Here is a 16,980-nt window from a genome sequence, read left to right as displayed (position 1 = left end):
GAAGGTGTACATGATTCCCAGCACAATCGTTGTGCCGAGATTTTTAATACAAATGTTATTTTCTCAACAAAACGAACAGGTAGTCTAGCTATTCACACTTCACCGTATCAAGACGAAGTTGTGGATTTCAAAATATAGCTTCTTTAGTTTTTCTCATAAGTTTGTTCAGACATCATCAAACCAAATGGCCAGTTAGTCGTGCCAAATCATTAAAGTGCTGTAATGGCATTTACCTCTTCACTTCTAATAAGAAACATAGAATAGAATGAAAATAGTACTAGTCATATCAATTCATCATAACTAGTAAACAATTGAACAAGATAGGTATGGTACCACGCCATACCAATATGGCATGACTTGTAAACAACTTAACAAGAAATGTAGATTGAAGATTACTCCAAGTCATACAACTTAAAGGGCCTCACCTATTATGAGTTTATGACTGTACCTGCCAAAATTCTTTTAATGTCATTTAATATGTTGCAAACATTTAGTGAAGCTTTAATCCTTTTTGGAACTATGATAGTCGAACAGCCTAGTGAATCTGATGCTCATGTTTCTCGAGGAGTTCTTCACCTGTCTGTGTTTAGGACAGCAACGATCCAGAAAATTGGACTTTGTCCCCTTGATCCTGTACCTGTTAAGCTTTAATAATTTTTTTCTAAGTTTAAGCAGAGAAGGATAAGAAGTGGGTAATGCAGCAGGTGAAGGAAGCTAAAGCCAACTCTGTCGTTCACTTTTCCAACGTAAAAAGGTCTCTGGACAAAAGCATGCATTAAAGTTAGCTTCTGGAGAATGCAAGGAGAGGTTGGAGGATATTTTAGTCCAAATTGCAAGGAGAGGTTGGAGGATATTTTAGTCCAAATTCTTTTCATTAAACCTAAAAGGTCAGTTTTGCACAGAGTCCATAAGCGGGGTCAAAAATCAAATAGCAATGCAGAAGTATCGTATTTATGCAAATCTCCCATAGCACCCGCCCCGTTTGCCCTCCCTAATTTTCTGGCACGTTAGGGTGAAATTCTTGCTGGCATTCCCTGTGAAATATGTCAACACTATTCGGCAATTGCTGGTAGTAATACAACTAATACATATATCGTCCTCAATTTGAGCTAGACCAGTTACTACTGTTAAATCCTATTTTATTTGAAAAGGAGTAATGAACTTTACAATTCTAGTGAAGAGCCCACCAATTCAATAAACTGAAGGTGTGACACCAGAAACAATCACTTCAACAAGTTAGATTCACTTGTAAACATAGACCAATATCAGTACACTCAAACTAGGGGAAAAGGAATTAAGGAAAAGGCATATGGTCGATGTCAATATCAACATTATGCAACTACAAGTTAAGGCTACATGTGCGATGAAGCTAACCTCTCACTCTTCAGTTGGGGATGCCCTGGAAGCCATGCCCTTGACTATATGCCGACACTGAAACCTGACAAGTCATTGAAGCTAATACCATTAAGAACAGCACATGTGGGCCCTGCCAATGCAACAATACAGTACTCTATTCTCAGTAATGCCCTTTGTCTCAACATTATTTTTTGTCTTAAATCTGAGGTAGAAATAACATAACATGGAAAACCAACTACGCATATAAAAAGTCATTGCAGCTGCTGCCCTGATCTAACTGATAATTACATGGGCACTTTTAAGGGTCCCCAGCTGTTCGGAAATGTATTGACAAAACTTTATATAGGCATCAAGAAACAAAAAAAAAAAAAAAAAGGAATGCTTAATTTCATCTACTGGTTTAATGTAGGAAGACCGGACAGCTTATAACATTTGGGTCACGAATTAATCCAAACCAAAACCATAAAGATGGCAGCAGAAAGCATCATTAGTCAATATATTAATCTCAGGAGGAGGAATATTTAATGCTGATTCAGAAAAGAATTGCTACAGCTGAGCGCTACCCAATGGAGCGGGAAGAACATTTTCAGAATCACATTTCCAATCATGTAAGAATCTCATGCCAAAAAAGGATGTCAGTCCAACGACTACTGAGTCTGCAAGATTGGAGTATGCAAAGTTTCAACGATTGGTTGAATTGCTTCACAACCAAAGCACGACGCTGGATAACCATGTACGGAGATGAAGGGTGGGAATAACGCCGTCTTTTCTGTTAAGTCCTATTATGAGAAGCTTCTGTTTAGAGGTGTCAGCTTTTCCACATATTTCAGTATAGAACCCTAGGGTATCGAGGAACAGTGTTTTTCCGCTTGGTTGGCTGCGAATGGGGTGATCTTGCTTGAGGAAGAGGAAGATTACTTGTGTCAGGTGGTGTTTCATGTGTAGAAACTCAGGAGAAGATGTCAATCAGCTCCTCTTACATTGCCAGATAGTGTCTTGCCTGTGGTAGGAGTTCTGAAATGATTTGGAAAGAAACAATATTTAGTTGGACTTTAAAAGACGGAAAGGAAGAAGCAGGGCATGAAATGTTGCTCCTCTAGCACTTATGTGGACCTATGGAGAAAGAAATAAGAGAGCTTCTGATGGAGTAGAGAAGGATTTTGTACATTTGAGGAATAGCCTCTAAACCTTAGGGTCGTTCAGTTACGGAATAAAGTTATGCAGGCTATGTTGCTCGAACTCTCCAAAAATGATGTTGTACCCGTGTCAAATCCTCCGAAAATGCACTACTTTTGGAGGATCCGACACGCAACTGGAGCCACTGCTAATAGGAAAATCAGTCTATCGTGAAAAACTTATCACATCTCTATGACCTTATGTACTATGCGAGTGACTTGGTCGAGACTGATCAAAGCCTCCATCTGTGTCTCTCTTAGGCATTTAGACAGGATATTTTAACCACTACATACCATGACTGCCATTATCTAGCCAGATGGAAAAGGAAACACAAATCTCATCTCAGTGATGCAGGTAAAAAGAAGTTAAAATGTTAAGACATAGTTATCACTAATTTGAAGGTTCACAAATCAAATAGCGCTCAACTAAATAAATAAGTGCATTTCTTTTCTCATACTTTCTCATCCTATGTCTGCGAACAGAAGTAATGTTCCAGGATGCCAAAACTTGGGAAAAACCACATTAAGAGGAATAAAGTATTTTATGTTGAAAGCGAAACATCGCAAGATTATAAGATTCCACGTAAACAATTTAACTACCATTTTAGTTAGAGGCACGATAAGAACCATCATAAGTTCTTTGATTTACTAGATTTTGATGCCAATGACAATCTGCACAGAAAACAGTGAAACTTGAAATCTTAGCGTTGAGGGTTGAGGAAACTCTTTCCCCATTTATCAAAGCATAAAACATATTGAACAAAAGGTTGAATTCGCTTTTCCTTTTGTAGGCAGATTTCTGTCTAGCAATGTCAATGGCAAGAATATACTAAGAAAAGATTTATCGTCATAGCCAATATAAAAAAAGGATAAAAGATATAGCGTTATCATAGCTTGAAATGGAAAGTACCAGATAAAATCATCGACATTAGAACTATGCGCTGTGATTGCTTTAGCAGTGTGAGTATCATCAGCACACGCTTCTCTTTCAAGATTTTTGGCTCTACAACTAAACTGCACTTTGAAAGGAATTATCTGCACCATAACACGCAAACTGCTTGTGAGGCAGAACATTTATAGAAGTAAGAGAGATTAATATTGAGATGCATAATTTTAAGGCTCTGGATAGTAAATTAGAGACCATGATGAACTCTCCAAGGATGATTATTATTTATTAAGAGTTACAAGGAGCTTCAAGGTCCATCCTCTGACTTAAATCAGACCTTTGTCCAGCTACTGATTCAAATTTTGCGAGATGCATACAAACGAGATGAAGTGAGGACGAGAAGGGATGTAAAACCAATCAACCAGCATTATCATTGCTAGGCAAAGAAAATTATGAAAAGAAGGTGAGATACAGGAGGGAGCTTCTACGTAAAGAATCAGCTTAGGAAAGATTTCATTCTCATCATATCGATATTACAGAAGCTTGATGAGTGATGACAAAAAATAACTGACTAGCACAGCTGGACCAGCTAATAATCATAAACATATTAATTGCCATAAAGAATGCTTACCAGGAGAATATGCATCTAAAGAACCGAACTGAGATAATTTAGAATCATACAGGCAGCCTATGGGAATTTACCTTTTTGCTGTACCTGAAATCCCTCTTCGGAAGAAAATGCAGATGCAAGTTAATTGACGAAGGAGCTAGAACGAAGAGGAACAACTTGGTAGGACCTAAAAGGATGCGAGAATTAGCCATGAATGCCCAGAAATTTATTATGTATATAATAATATATGTAATGGATAGTAATTGCCAACAGAATACCAGCAGAGGAGCCAGATCCGGCACCCTTTGAAACTAAGACCCGAATTGCCTGTGTAAAAATAGAAACCCAAAATTCATGCACATTTGTTACCTACAGATATATACACAGAGAGAGAAACTAGGAATGCAACATAAATAAACAAAAGGAGAAACCTTCTTTGAAAGTGATTCCACAACTCGATTCCTAGTAAAATCTCCTCCAGAGGCTGCCGTTTCACTCGAAAAGTTGAGTTCATACACATGTAGAGGGCGCAAAGGACTAGGCCCAAGAATCAGAACAACCCTTTGAATAGCAGGAAATTCTGTGATCATTAATTGAAGAGCAGTCCTGAGACTGGATATAGTGTTCATTAACTTGTCCAGTCTCCTTATTCCCATCCTCACCTCCCTCTTCCTGGAAGCATGCTTTTTACGTAAAGAGCACGTCTCCGCTTGTACAATAGCTGTCTCCTAGAAGAAAGTCAGAACAAGGTCACAGACTCAGAGTGCAAAGACTAAAGAGATATGAGTACTGCAAAGGATGCTTAAAAAAAGAATAAGGGCTTGAAAGCAAGGAACAATCTCTTTCCTTAAGAGTAATTCGCTTCTACCAATTGTTATTGGAGTTTTAGCAGAGTTCTGTAGAAAATACTCTATGATACAATATAACCTGAAACCTAATTACATTATACACAAACAGAATTAGAGCTCTAAACCCTCACTGAGAAAAACAAAGTATCTAACCAACAAAAGATATTTACAATATTTCTTGATTAAGGGTGATGTACAGTTTCAGAAAGCCAGAGCATTCCGTATATGTACCTTACAACTTTCATAGCTAGCCACATTATATAAAAGCAAACTGGCTAATTCATAAGACAGAAACATGTGTGCGTTTGTAATACACACATCTTTAGTATCAAACACCATATTTGTTCATATTCAAAATTTACGATAAGTTGTTAAGGTTGGTTTTGTTTTATCAAAAGAAGATATAAGTTAATTTTGTTTTTGATTTACTACATCACCTTACCGTAACTTTACTATGGAACTTTGATTATCAAAATCCCACTCCATAGAAAGCAAGGTGTCTCACTTTGTTTGGATGGTTGTTACTTGTATTGTGTTGTTGGTTTAAATACAGTGTTTATTTTGATTATTACTTAAATTTTATTATGTATGACGAAAAGTCTCATTTTGTGTAACGACCAATTGATCCCGTCGTTATGATAAAAAAAATTCTCATTTTGTCTTTTTTTTTTTTTTGATGATGTAAGTGTTTTATAATCACAAAGGCATCAAGGGGATGCATAGTTACAAAAGAGGAGGAAATAGCAGCTCATACAAAGATAACAAAAAACCTATCATAAGTCTAGAGAGCTGACAAATCCAAGAATCTATCATAAGACTAAGGAGCTAATAAAATCCAAAAAGGAGTCTGGGTTATATGCAGGGGTAAAATTAATCCAGCTAAAAAGAGTAGTCAGGCATCTGGCCTTGAGATTTGAGCTGGCAGTTACAATACCATGAAAACATCTTTGGTTCCTTTCCAACCATAAGCACCACAAAATGCAAGCAGGGACCATAGACCAGATTCTTCTGATGGCCTTCCGAACTTTCCAAGAACTCCAACAGACAAAGACTTCCCTGACAGTGTGAGGTATAACCCATTGCAAACCAAACAAAGTAAGGAACATATTCCACACATCTGTAGCAACTGGACAGTGTAAGAATAGGTGGTTAATGGTTTCAGAGGTGCAATGGCACATGTAACATCTATTAGCGAGATGAAATTTCCTTTTCATGAGGTTGTCCAGAGTTAAACAAGCCCTTTTTAGAGCGACCCAGCAGAAACAGGAGACTTTAGGCGGTAAATTGATTTTCCAAATGAGCTTCCAAGGCCATTGATCAATCAGGTCCTTGTTGGAGGTCAGAAGTAGGTAGCCTTCTTTGACAGAATAAGAACCGTCCTTGTTACTGCCCCACTTAAGTCTGTCATTTCTCTGAGTGAGAACTGGACTGTTCTGTAGACACCCAATCAATGCTATCATGTCCTCTATTTCCCAGTCATTTAGGTGTCTCCTTAGGTGCAAATTCCATGAGTTGTCCTCCCAGTTCTGAGCAATTGTTGAATCTGGGTTAGTTGTTATAGGGAACAGCCTGGGAAAAGCATCCTTAAGAGTAATAGAGCCAAGCCATTTGTCTTTCCAGAATAGAAGATGAGCCCCATTTCCCACTTGGAAGGAAGTGTTGAGAAAGAATTCGTCCCACAATCTCCTGATATCTTTCCATAAACCAGTTCCATAAGGAGTTAAGATTGGGTTGGAGCACCAATGGCTAGTGCTACCATATTTAGCTTGGATAATCTCCTTCCAAAGGCCAGCATCATCTTGGTTAAACCGCCAGTGCCACTTCATTAACATACATTTGTTGTGTAATGCTAAATCCTTTATACCAAGACCACCTAGATGTTTTGGAAGAGTTACTTTGTCCCACTCGACTAGATGATACTTGTGATTTTCGCTATTACCTTCCCATAAAAAAGTCCTCCTTAGTTTGTCAAGTTGATATTGAACCTCTGATGGTATTGGGAACAGAGACATGAAGTAAGTAGGAATACTATCCAAGACACTATTGATGAGTGTTACTCTGCCACCAAAAGATAGGTACTGTTGTTGCCAAGAGGCCAATCTTTTCTCAAACTTTTCGATGACCACATTCCAAATCTCCATTGATCTGTGACTAGCTCCCAAGGGGAGTCCTAGATATGTGGTGGGGAAAGTGCCAGTGCTACAATACATGATGCTGGCCAGAAACTCTAAATCTGGAACCATATTAACAGGGTAGATAATGCTTTTAATCATGTTAATGTGAAGCCCTGATAAGGCTTCAAAGATCATAAGGGTGAGGTTGAGATACCTCACTTGAGACTCCTCAGCACCACAAAAAATAAGGGTGTCATCAGCAAAGAGAAGATGAGAAACAGGAACGGTAAGACCAGGCCTGTTACCCACTTCAAAACCACCAATCCACTGCAATTGCTTTGCCTTTTCCAGCATGTTACTGAGACCCTCCATGGCCAAAATGAAGAGAAAGGGAGATAGGGGGTCACCTTGCCTTATCCCTCTCTTAGGGGAGAAGAACCCTACAGGACTTCTGTTGACCAGAACAGAAAATTTAACTGTAGAAAAGCTGTATTTAATCCATTTGATCCATTTCTCACCAAACCCCATTTGCCTTAGAATAGAAGTGAGATACTGCCAGTTGAGTTTGTCAAAAGCCTTCTCTATATCCAACTTGAATAAGAGACCAGGGGCATCACTTTTTTGTCTCCAATCCAAGACTTCATTTGCTATAAGAGCTGCATCAGTGATCTGTCTGCCTCTTATAAAAGCATTTTGATAACCTGAGACCAATCTCCCAATCACTTTTTTCAATCTTTCAGTCAGCACCTTTGCCACCAACTTGTAGACACTACCAATAAGACTGATAGGCCTAAAGTCTTTAAGTTCTATAGCACCTTTCTTTTTAGGGATAAGGGCAATAAAAGAAGCATTGAAGGATTTTACCATGTGGCAATTGCTGTGAAAATGATGAAAAGTTCCCATAAGGTCCTGTTTAATAGTGTCCCAGCAGTTCTGATAGAAGGCCATTGTGAAGCCATCTGGTCCGGGGCTCTTGTCAGGGGCACAAGAGTTTAAAGCACTCAACACTTCCTCTTCTTCAAAAGGTTGTTCAAGAGCATCCCTATCGTCTTGGTTCAGACAACCCAAGCCTTCAAAGGTTGCTGAAGGCCTCCAAGCTTCATCCTCAGCATACAACTGCTGATAGAAGTCAAGAATAGCATCTTTTACTTGCACTTTGTCATCAATGATGTTGTCCCCCACCTTCAACCTATCAATACAGTTGTAACTTCTATGAGAGTTGGCAGCTCTTTGGAAGTATTTAGTATTTCTATCCCCTTCTTTCAACCACAGGCATCTTGATTTCTGTCTCCAAGATGTTTCTTCAGCCTTAGCTAACTGTTGGATCTCCATTTTCAAATGCAATAATTTGTTCTTTTCAGCTTGAGTTTGTAACCTCCCTTCAGTTGCCTGTTCAAGAAATAAAATTTCTTCCAAAGCTTTGTTAGTTCTGGTAGAAACTTTGCCAAAAACCTCCCTGTTCCATGTAACCAAATCCTTTTTCAAAGATTTCAACTTTTGAGAGAGGATGAAGTCCGGAGAACCATTAACCACGTAGCCTTGCCACCACTGCTTTACCAAGTCAGTAAAACCTTCCTGCTGGAGCCACATATTTTCAAATTTAAAATAAGAAGGTTCATTAGACCAGTCACCGCTCTCTAAGGAGATGGGTTTATGATCCGAGATTGCCTTGGGTAGAGCCAATTGTTTCACAGAGCCAAAAGCGTCATTCCACTCTGAAGAAATCAAGAATCTATCAATTCTAGAAGCTTGTAGTGAATTTTCCCCCTGGTCCAAGTATAGAATGCCCCTTGCAATGGTAAATCAACTAAGTCCATGTCTTGAATAAATTCAGAGAAGCATTTCATGGCTCTAGATCTTCTTATACAGTTGAATCTTTCACTTTCAAAACGACACACATTAAAATCTCCTCCGATGACCCAACTTTCATTCCAAAGGCCCCTTACACCGGCTAATTCGTTCCAGAAGTCATCCCTTTCCCAGTTAGTATGTGGCCCATAGACACCAGTAAAGCAAAATCTGAAATTAGTTTGAACACCTTCCATCATAGTTGACATGGTGTGTTGTCCCTGGTGTGCATCAATACAACTCCATTGTCTTTTATCCCATAATATAATTATACCCCCTCTATTGCCACTGGCTTTCAGTTCCACCCATTCAACCCATCTTGAACCCCATAACTGTCTAGCTATCTCCACAGAACAGCCTTGGATCTTAGTTTCCTGCAAACATAGAATGTCGGGCTTCCACTTCCGAATAAGAGAGTTGATGGTGCTCCTCTTGCTCGTATCATTGAGCCCCTTACGTTCCAGCTAATGATCTTGGCTTTCATTCAGAGAAGGCTTTGAGTTGCCTGCCCCTGTTAGATCCTTCACCTTTTTCATATGTAATAGTGCAAGCCAATTTCTTTGCCTCTAATTCTTCCTTCTTTTTTGGTTTCTTAGTCTCGTTACTTCTCCCCTTTTGCTGCTGCAATTGAGATTGCCTTTTCTGCTCCATGCGCAGAATCATATCGAAGATTTCAGGCTCGAAACCTAAAGAATTCACCCCAAAAGCCTTGCATGCTTTAGTCATGGTTATTTTAGTCCAGTGCGACATCTCAATTACTTGTTGGAGTATGAATATCCTGATGTATATCGTGATTATACCCATCCCATGTTAATTGCAAAGTATCACTTCCAGAGGAAGGGAAAAATCAAAACCACGAGGATTGGGCAAGTGAGATTCAGGGTGTAAAGAAGGGAGAGTGAGAAGAGAGAGGGATTGCAAGTATTCCGCTTCATCATCTGCATCGTCATTATCTGCCATAGAACCATCGTGATCAGCTTTGACAAGAGATTGACTAGTCGTCACTCTTTTGAATCCGCATAGAAAGTTTCAGCTGGGCCCTTCCCTTTTGTAAAAAGAGTAGGGTTTTCCTGATAAAGGGTTTGGGCCGGCCCTTTTGATTTCCACTCATGTAATTGTGGTCTTTTCTTAATAAGGGGAGCTTTATTCCTTTTTCGCCTTCTGGAATAATATAAGTGGTCCACTGCGGGGCTGGACTGAAGTTTGGGCCTGACCCTGCTGTTGGGCTGAAATAGAGGATGGCCCAACCCTAGGAGATTCAAAATTTAAAAACTCGACTTTGCAGGCATGACACATGCTGGCTCGTAGTCTTGGACCGCTGGTCAATAACCTGCCCTCGTGGCCCATTCCCCGAGGCTGTAATTTTTGCAACAGCATCAGCAACAATGGAGATCTCAAAGGTCCAATCCTCATATTTCGATCGATCTTTCGGGAATCTCCGGGTAGAATCAGTGATGCAAATACGAGCCCAGTAGAGATGATTCTTCTTCGTGTCCTCATCGCATCCACATAACCACCGCAAGAATCACCGATGAATTTCATGGTTTTCTCCGACCAGGCATGCAATGGAACTCCGAAAGCTCTCACCCATCGGGAAAGCGTACTTTGGTGTTGCAAGTTGAGTTCCGCCACCGGAGACCACCATTCGAGAGCAAGGCTTCTTCCATTCCAAAACCAATCACCCATTTTTACCTCTCTCCGCCTCCTCGCCTCGACGGGAATTCGAAAAGAAATTGGTTGTGAGAAATAGGAGTGACCCTCAACCCAGCTGTTATCTTCCATCTCGCTCGAAACCATTTTTGAATAACCTCCGGATTTGGGCTCGAGTTGTAGGGATCGTTGAAGGTGCCCACAAGACAACAGAAAGAAACAAATTTGCCGATACCGGTTTGGCTTGACCGCCAGTATCCGGCCAACTCGGCTTGCAAGCGGCCTCGAAATAAGACTTCCCCTGAGAAGTGAACCGTTGAAGAGCTGGGTTCAAAGGCTTGCCCAAGAATCTCGAGAATCTTTGAAGCAATTTCAGCCCAGCCAAGATTAGAATCTACCTCCTAATAATAATAGCATTTTTCCTGTCTCCCCTCCATATCTCAATACGTAAAAAACGCCCATAAATGTTGTAATTTTGATATACTCTATGTAGATCATTTTGTTGCTTTCTTCCCCATCTTCTATAGAGGTTTCCAGCCCCGAGAAGCTGTTGTAACGCATTGCAAACCCATCTCAAATTGCTTTCATCGATTTTTATTTTGCTGGAGAATCGACTGCTCCGTTCACGAACAAGAACCACCTAATCTGACCTTCGCTAATATCTTTAATTTCAAAAGATTTATCACCTGAAACAAAGAAACAACTCCCACCCATAATAAAGAAGAGAGAAAGGAAGAGAGAAAATAGAGGAGAAGAGAAATTTCCGGTGATCGGAGGGATCCTTTGGAGAGAGAAAACTAAGGCCCGAAGGGACCACAGAGGATGTCCTCGATAAATGTGCCTGGGAGCATTTTTGCAAAACCAGAGTAAAATCCTAGTTTATCCTTTACCCTACCTTTTTATAGTAGCTCTACCCATACCCTACTTTTCTTGTAGGTTTATGCTGATGTGTGACATTATGTAACCAAAGGCGGATTCAGGATTTAAACTCTATGGGTTCAATTTTTAAAGTTATGGGTTCATATCTCCTGTTATTACAATTTTAGTAATTTTTTACACATTAATTTATGCTTCACGCCGAAAGTTAGGGTTCAACTAACCCCTAGCTAGAGTGCTAGATACACCTTTGTATGCAACGACGGGAAACGATACAATCTATCCAAACATTGTATTCATCAAACCAATAAAGTACGATATAATACAACACAATACGATATAATACGATAAATTATGAAACAATATGTAACAATCATCCAAACAGAGTAGCCTTCTGACTATTTTTTAAACTAAGGCAGCATACTTTAGAGTAGATGAGCCATATAAAATGATAAAACCTCCTACATATGTCACTCCTTCCGTCTCAAATTATCTGTCGTGATTTCTAAAAATAGTCATCTCAAATTATTTGTCATTTTAGAAGTTCACGACAAAATTTATTATTATTTTCTCATTTTACCATTAGTAGTAGTAATTGTTCTTAAAGATTACAAACACCTCAATTATAGGGAGATGACACATAAATAAAGTAAATATTAAATGAAGAGAGATTATATTTTAAGACATAAATAAGGGAAAATAGTTAAAATCTCTCCTAATTAATATTTTCTTAAGGGACGGGTAAGAGAGAAACACGAGAGATAATTTGAGACGGAGAGAGTAGCAAAAGTGAAATTGCCCAATTACATTAGCAGAAATGCTAGTGTTCGTTCACTCACCAATTCTGCGAATTCAGTGTTCAATTCATCAAATTCTAGAGTGAGATCCTGCAGTAAGCTGCGGCAATCAAACAAACAAAACAACATAAATACGATCAATTAGAGCAAACAACAAAAAAAAATGAAATTAGTAAAACATAGACAAATGTTATACTACTTACGAAGGGATTTGCTGGTGCATAAAGAGGACGAAACCTAAAATATCAGTAACAAGATGGAATTTGAACGAGGAATCTAGAGTATCTGAGAGAGTTTCAATGACCGTTTCCCCTTCTCCTTCTTCTTTCATCGCACAATATTAACGAGAAGCTCTATCGACCTGGTTTGGGTATTGCGAATTCAAATTATCATTTTAGCGCGCTGGTTATCTTCGAGTTTTGGCATTTTCCGATATATTTCCCTCTTTCCATTATTATCTTTTTTTTTTTTTTTTTTTTTCTTCTCATGGCAGAAAAGGCTATAGGGTAATATGTGCGTATACTTTACCTTGCTACACCCCACTTGGTTTGATTGCTCCGAGTATGTTGTTCCTATTGTAAGAAAATACTTGGCAATGAGATAAGGGTGTGTTGGTATGATGGAAAATGTTTTTCCTAGAAAATGATTTCTTGAAAAATAAGTGATTTTCCTACTTATTTTCTTTTATTTGGTTGGATGGGGAAAACATTTTCTAATGTTTGGTTTGACGAAAATACCAATCCGACCCCCTAACCATATGCACCTTCAACCCGCAACTCACTACCTCTCACCTCCTACCCCCCCCCCCCCTCCCACCCCCAACCTGCAAAAAATATGTACATACATTTGCAAGTGGCCTTTTTCTAAGACAACCAAAAAAATGACTACTTGCTATTTTTTTAAATTAGTCATTTTTTGAAAAATGACATAAAAATGGATATTTTTGCAAAAATGTAGTTCTTGCAAGATGACCGAAAATGCAAATTTGCAAAAATAACAACTTTTCTGTCATTTTTCAAAAAATAACTTTTAGGCCATTTTTGTGTCATTTTTAAAAATAAATACTTTACAAAAGCGGCAGCTATCTTAGAAAGGGTACATTGCAAAAATAGTTATTTTAATACTTTCACAAAGAGCCTATTTTAAAAAATGGTTACTTTTGCAAAGTAGTTAGTTTTTATAAGTAACTACTTTCACAAAATGACTATTTATGAAATTGGCTACTTCCAAAAAGTGACTATTTTTAAAAAGTATCTACTTGCACAAAGTAGCTATTTTCTAAAAGTGACTATTTTTGCAAAACGACTATTTTTGAATAGTAGCTACTTTTCACAAGTAATTTTTTAAAAAAGTTGCTACTTTTGTAAAGTTGCTATTTTTAAAAGTTACTACTTTCACAAAGTGCCTGATTTTGCAAAGTTGAGAGATAGGGTTGAGAGGGGGGGGGGAGGAGAGAGATAGGGCGTGGGGGGAGGCATAATGATGGGGGTAGGGGTAGGAGGGGTGGTTAAGTGGTGGGGTGGGGTGGGGGTAGTGGAGGTGTAGGGGTGGTTAGGTGGTGCGGTGAGGTAGGGTAATTTAGGTGGTGTAAGCGGGTTGGTGTATGGGGTGGAGAGTGGGGGTTTGGGGTTGGCAGGGGTGTGGGAAGGTCGAGGGGTAAGGGTTGGGGGTGTTGGGTGGGTGGGTGGGTGGGTGGAGAGGAGACAATGAACTTCCAATGTTACTTGTGGAACTTGTTTTGCATACTTCCATTAAAAAAGTCATTTTTCTCATTTTCAAGAAACTTGTTTTTCAAGAGAAAATATTTTTTAGGATATTTTGACCAATCAAATATGAAAAAAAAAATAGAAAATATTTTCCTCCGTAATAAACACACTCCAAATGTCAACAGCGATATTTTTAAAGCTTGTGTCAACTTAGTACTACTCACTATCCCCAATAAAAATAAAAATAAATTCACAACCTAGCGTTTGTAGTACAAACTGTGGGCATTAGTTACAAAAATATCTTCTTCTTTTTATAATCGTAGCGTTCACCTATTTCCCCTTATGACTTTTTTTTTTTCAATTATAAGAACGGAAGGGATGGACTCCTCGCCGACACATTTTTAGATATTTCCCCTTTCGAAGAACGCTTACTCGAGTCTTTTTCCTCGTCCCTTTTGGTTTGGGGACAATAACTAATACTCCCTCCGTCTCATAATAAATGTCACATTAATTAAAAACACGCATATTAAGAAATTAATAATACAATATGAAATTTATGAAATTACCCCTATATAACAAAAATAAATTACTTTTCCCTTTTGATTAGAGCATGCACAAGAAGTAAACCTTTTGACATTTGGAATCCAGCAATACCAAGTTACTATGTGGCTTTTCCAATCATCATTTAGATGATTGAAAAAATCTAGTCAATTTATGTCTTGGTTTCCTAAAATGACACTTATTATGGGATAAAAAAATTTAGCTAAAGTGACACTTATTATGGGACGGAGGGAGTACATCTCAAATAATAAACTTGTGCAAACCTCATGTGATATATTTTATCTTCCCGTTAGTGTAGGTAACGAATAATTTTGTCAACCTTGCGTGAGTAGATGGAAAAATTACCTGATGTTGTTATCACTGTTGAGATTCAAACCTGAGTATAATGATTCTCAACTCATTTCAAGAATATTATTATTGCCTATTGGTGTGGTCAAGATTTATCTCTTCTGAAATTAATGCCTAAGAAAAAACAAGTCAAAAAATGCTTACAATATCTATGAATGTAAAACAGCAATAAAACATTCTTCATGATGAATTTTATTTTTTATTTATTGATTGATAATTTATGAAATCTATATCTATATAAATATATAAAGCAAGGACAAAGACCGGTGATGTGGCACTCTCTAAGGCCAGCATTAGCATTTATCTTTTTTATTAGAATTTTGCCTTTTTTTAATTTTGAAAAAATAAAAAAGTGTCCCACCTAAAAAGGAAAATCAAACGTCGATTTGTTTTTTCCCACACATTGTCAAACGCCACTTCTTTAAGGGCCTGTTTGGAAAGCCACCCAGGTAATTGGAATTGGGTGTAATTAGATGTAATTACACAGTTTGGCCTGTTTGTTTGACCAGGTAATTACACAGTTAGGTGAAAATTGAGAGTAATTGAGAGGGTGTAATTACACTCTCCAATTCTCAAGGGAGGCCTGAGAATTGGGTGTAATTACACCCTATAATTACAGGGTTATTTTTAGTTTATTTCTTTTTAATTTTATTTTAATATTTTTTTATTTGTTTTTAATTTTATTTTAATATCTTTTCTTTTTTAATTTATTTTTTATTTCTATTATTTAATTTCTTTTTTATTTTATTTTAATTTATTTTCTAATTTATTTTTTATTTCTATTATTTAATTTCTTTTTTATTATTACTTTTTAATTATTTTTATTTTTTAAAATATATTTTTCTTTTTATAGTATTTATATTTCATTTCCTTTCTTCTCATTCTCAACCTTTACTTCTTGTGGTTCCATGTAATTGCTCGTATTTTTTTCAGTTTTTTATTTTATTCATTTAGCATAACCGTGTTAATATTCTAATATTTGAAACTACATCACTTAATATTAGAAAGAATGAGTCATTAACAAACTTGGCATATAATAAGTGAAGTTATTAAAGTAGAATTTCGTTGTGAATGAGGTTATAGACTTATATTTTCCCTTTATTTTGAATTGTAGGAGTATTTACTTATGTTACGTTGAAACTTACTTATTTAACGTTGGAATTTGACATAAGAGTATTATGTTAAATTTTTTTCTTTTGGATTTTGAATTTAAGTTATATTTTCGATTTTGAAAATACTTGCTGTAGTAACATTGACTTGTTAGTTCACATTACATGCTGTTTATTTTACACCTACAGTATAGAATTATTGTCAAACATTTGAATAATGTTATGGCATTATATTTATAAATATTCTTTTTTTGTCAAACATCCAATCCCATGATGTTCTCGCAAAAAAGGTATCCTTTTAAGTTTTATAATCAATTAAAATATTATTAATTTGAAATTATATATCAATTATTTTTTACAATATTAGTTACAAATATATGATTATTAATTAACATATTTTCAAGAAACAATGTATTATTAAATAAATAATTTAATATCATTTATATATGCACATATTTTTTAAATATTAATTTTAAATTTTTTATAATTAGATTTTATTTTTAAATTAAACTAACTGTGTAATTACACATGTGCAACCAACAAGACGCTTGTAATTACACCGTAATTACATTATGACAAACAATTCGTGGTAATTACAATACTGTGTAATTACTTGGCTGTGTAATTACTAGGGTAGTAACTACACCAATTCCAATTACCAGGTGGCTTTCCAAACAGGCTCTAAGTCTCTTCCCGTATATGCCTGCCTTCGTCAAAAAACCAAAAGTCGTAACTTTTAAAATTCTCTCCAATACTCCTCACTAAAAGTTATAACGGATGAAACAACAATAACCAGGAAATGATGCCCAAAACGTTTCAAATTGCATGTAGACCAACAAATATATAGCAACGTATGAAAACTGAAGAGTTAAAACATCTAAACATTTTAGACCAAACTCCATAATACATTTGCTCTTTCGACTGCTCTGTTGCATAAACATGGAAATATCTATGTATATGGACAAAGCTCATCCATTAATAGAGGACCAAGTGATATCCTTATGGAGGAAAAGGGTTCTGAAGCAGTAGATCATGAATGTTACTTTGGTGAAAGTGAAGCGATGATATGTTGTAGAGACAGAGTAACAGAGGAGAT

General features: G+C 37.1%; 1 protein-coding gene across 13 annotated transcripts; it reads right to left on the bottom strand.

The window, feature by feature from the left end:
* Positions 1–261: 261 nt before the first annotated feature.
* Positions 262–12,623, bottom strand: LOC132052209 (uncharacterized). Of its 13 annotated transcripts, none has more exons than XM_059443653.1 (8): positions 12,364–12,623; positions 12,203–12,260; positions 4,459–4,755; positions 4,306–4,354; positions 4,120–4,214; positions 3,442–3,566; positions 1,375–1,438; positions 262–758 (listed from the first exon to the last, which is right to left on the bottom strand). In XM_059443653.1, exons 1-7 carry the CDS (start codon positions 12,489–12,491, stop codon positions 1,378–1,380), a joined length of 813 nt encoding a protein of 270 aa, XP_059299636.1. In that variant the 5' UTR covers positions 12,492–12,623; the 3' UTR covers positions 262–758; positions 1,375–1,377. The 13 variants fall into 13 exon arrangements, with proteins under 13 accessions (XP_059299636.1, XP_059299627.1, XP_059299617.1 ...); XM_059443644.1 differs by having other exon boundaries at positions 262–661; XM_059443634.1 differs by having other exon boundaries at positions 262–637.
* Between the last annotated feature and the right edge of the window lie 4,357 nt (positions 12,624–16,980).

This window comes from Lycium ferocissimum, chromosome 1 (genome assembly GCF_029784015.1).
Source record: "Lycium ferocissimum isolate CSIRO_LF1 chromosome 1, AGI_CSIRO_Lferr_CH_V1, whole genome shotgun sequence".
NCBI lineage: Eukaryota > Viridiplantae > Streptophyta > Magnoliopsida > Solanales > Solanaceae > Lycium > Lycium ferocissimum.
The sequence above is the reverse complement of the archived record's forward strand: the minus strand, read 5'-3'. Positions and strand labels throughout refer to the sequence as shown.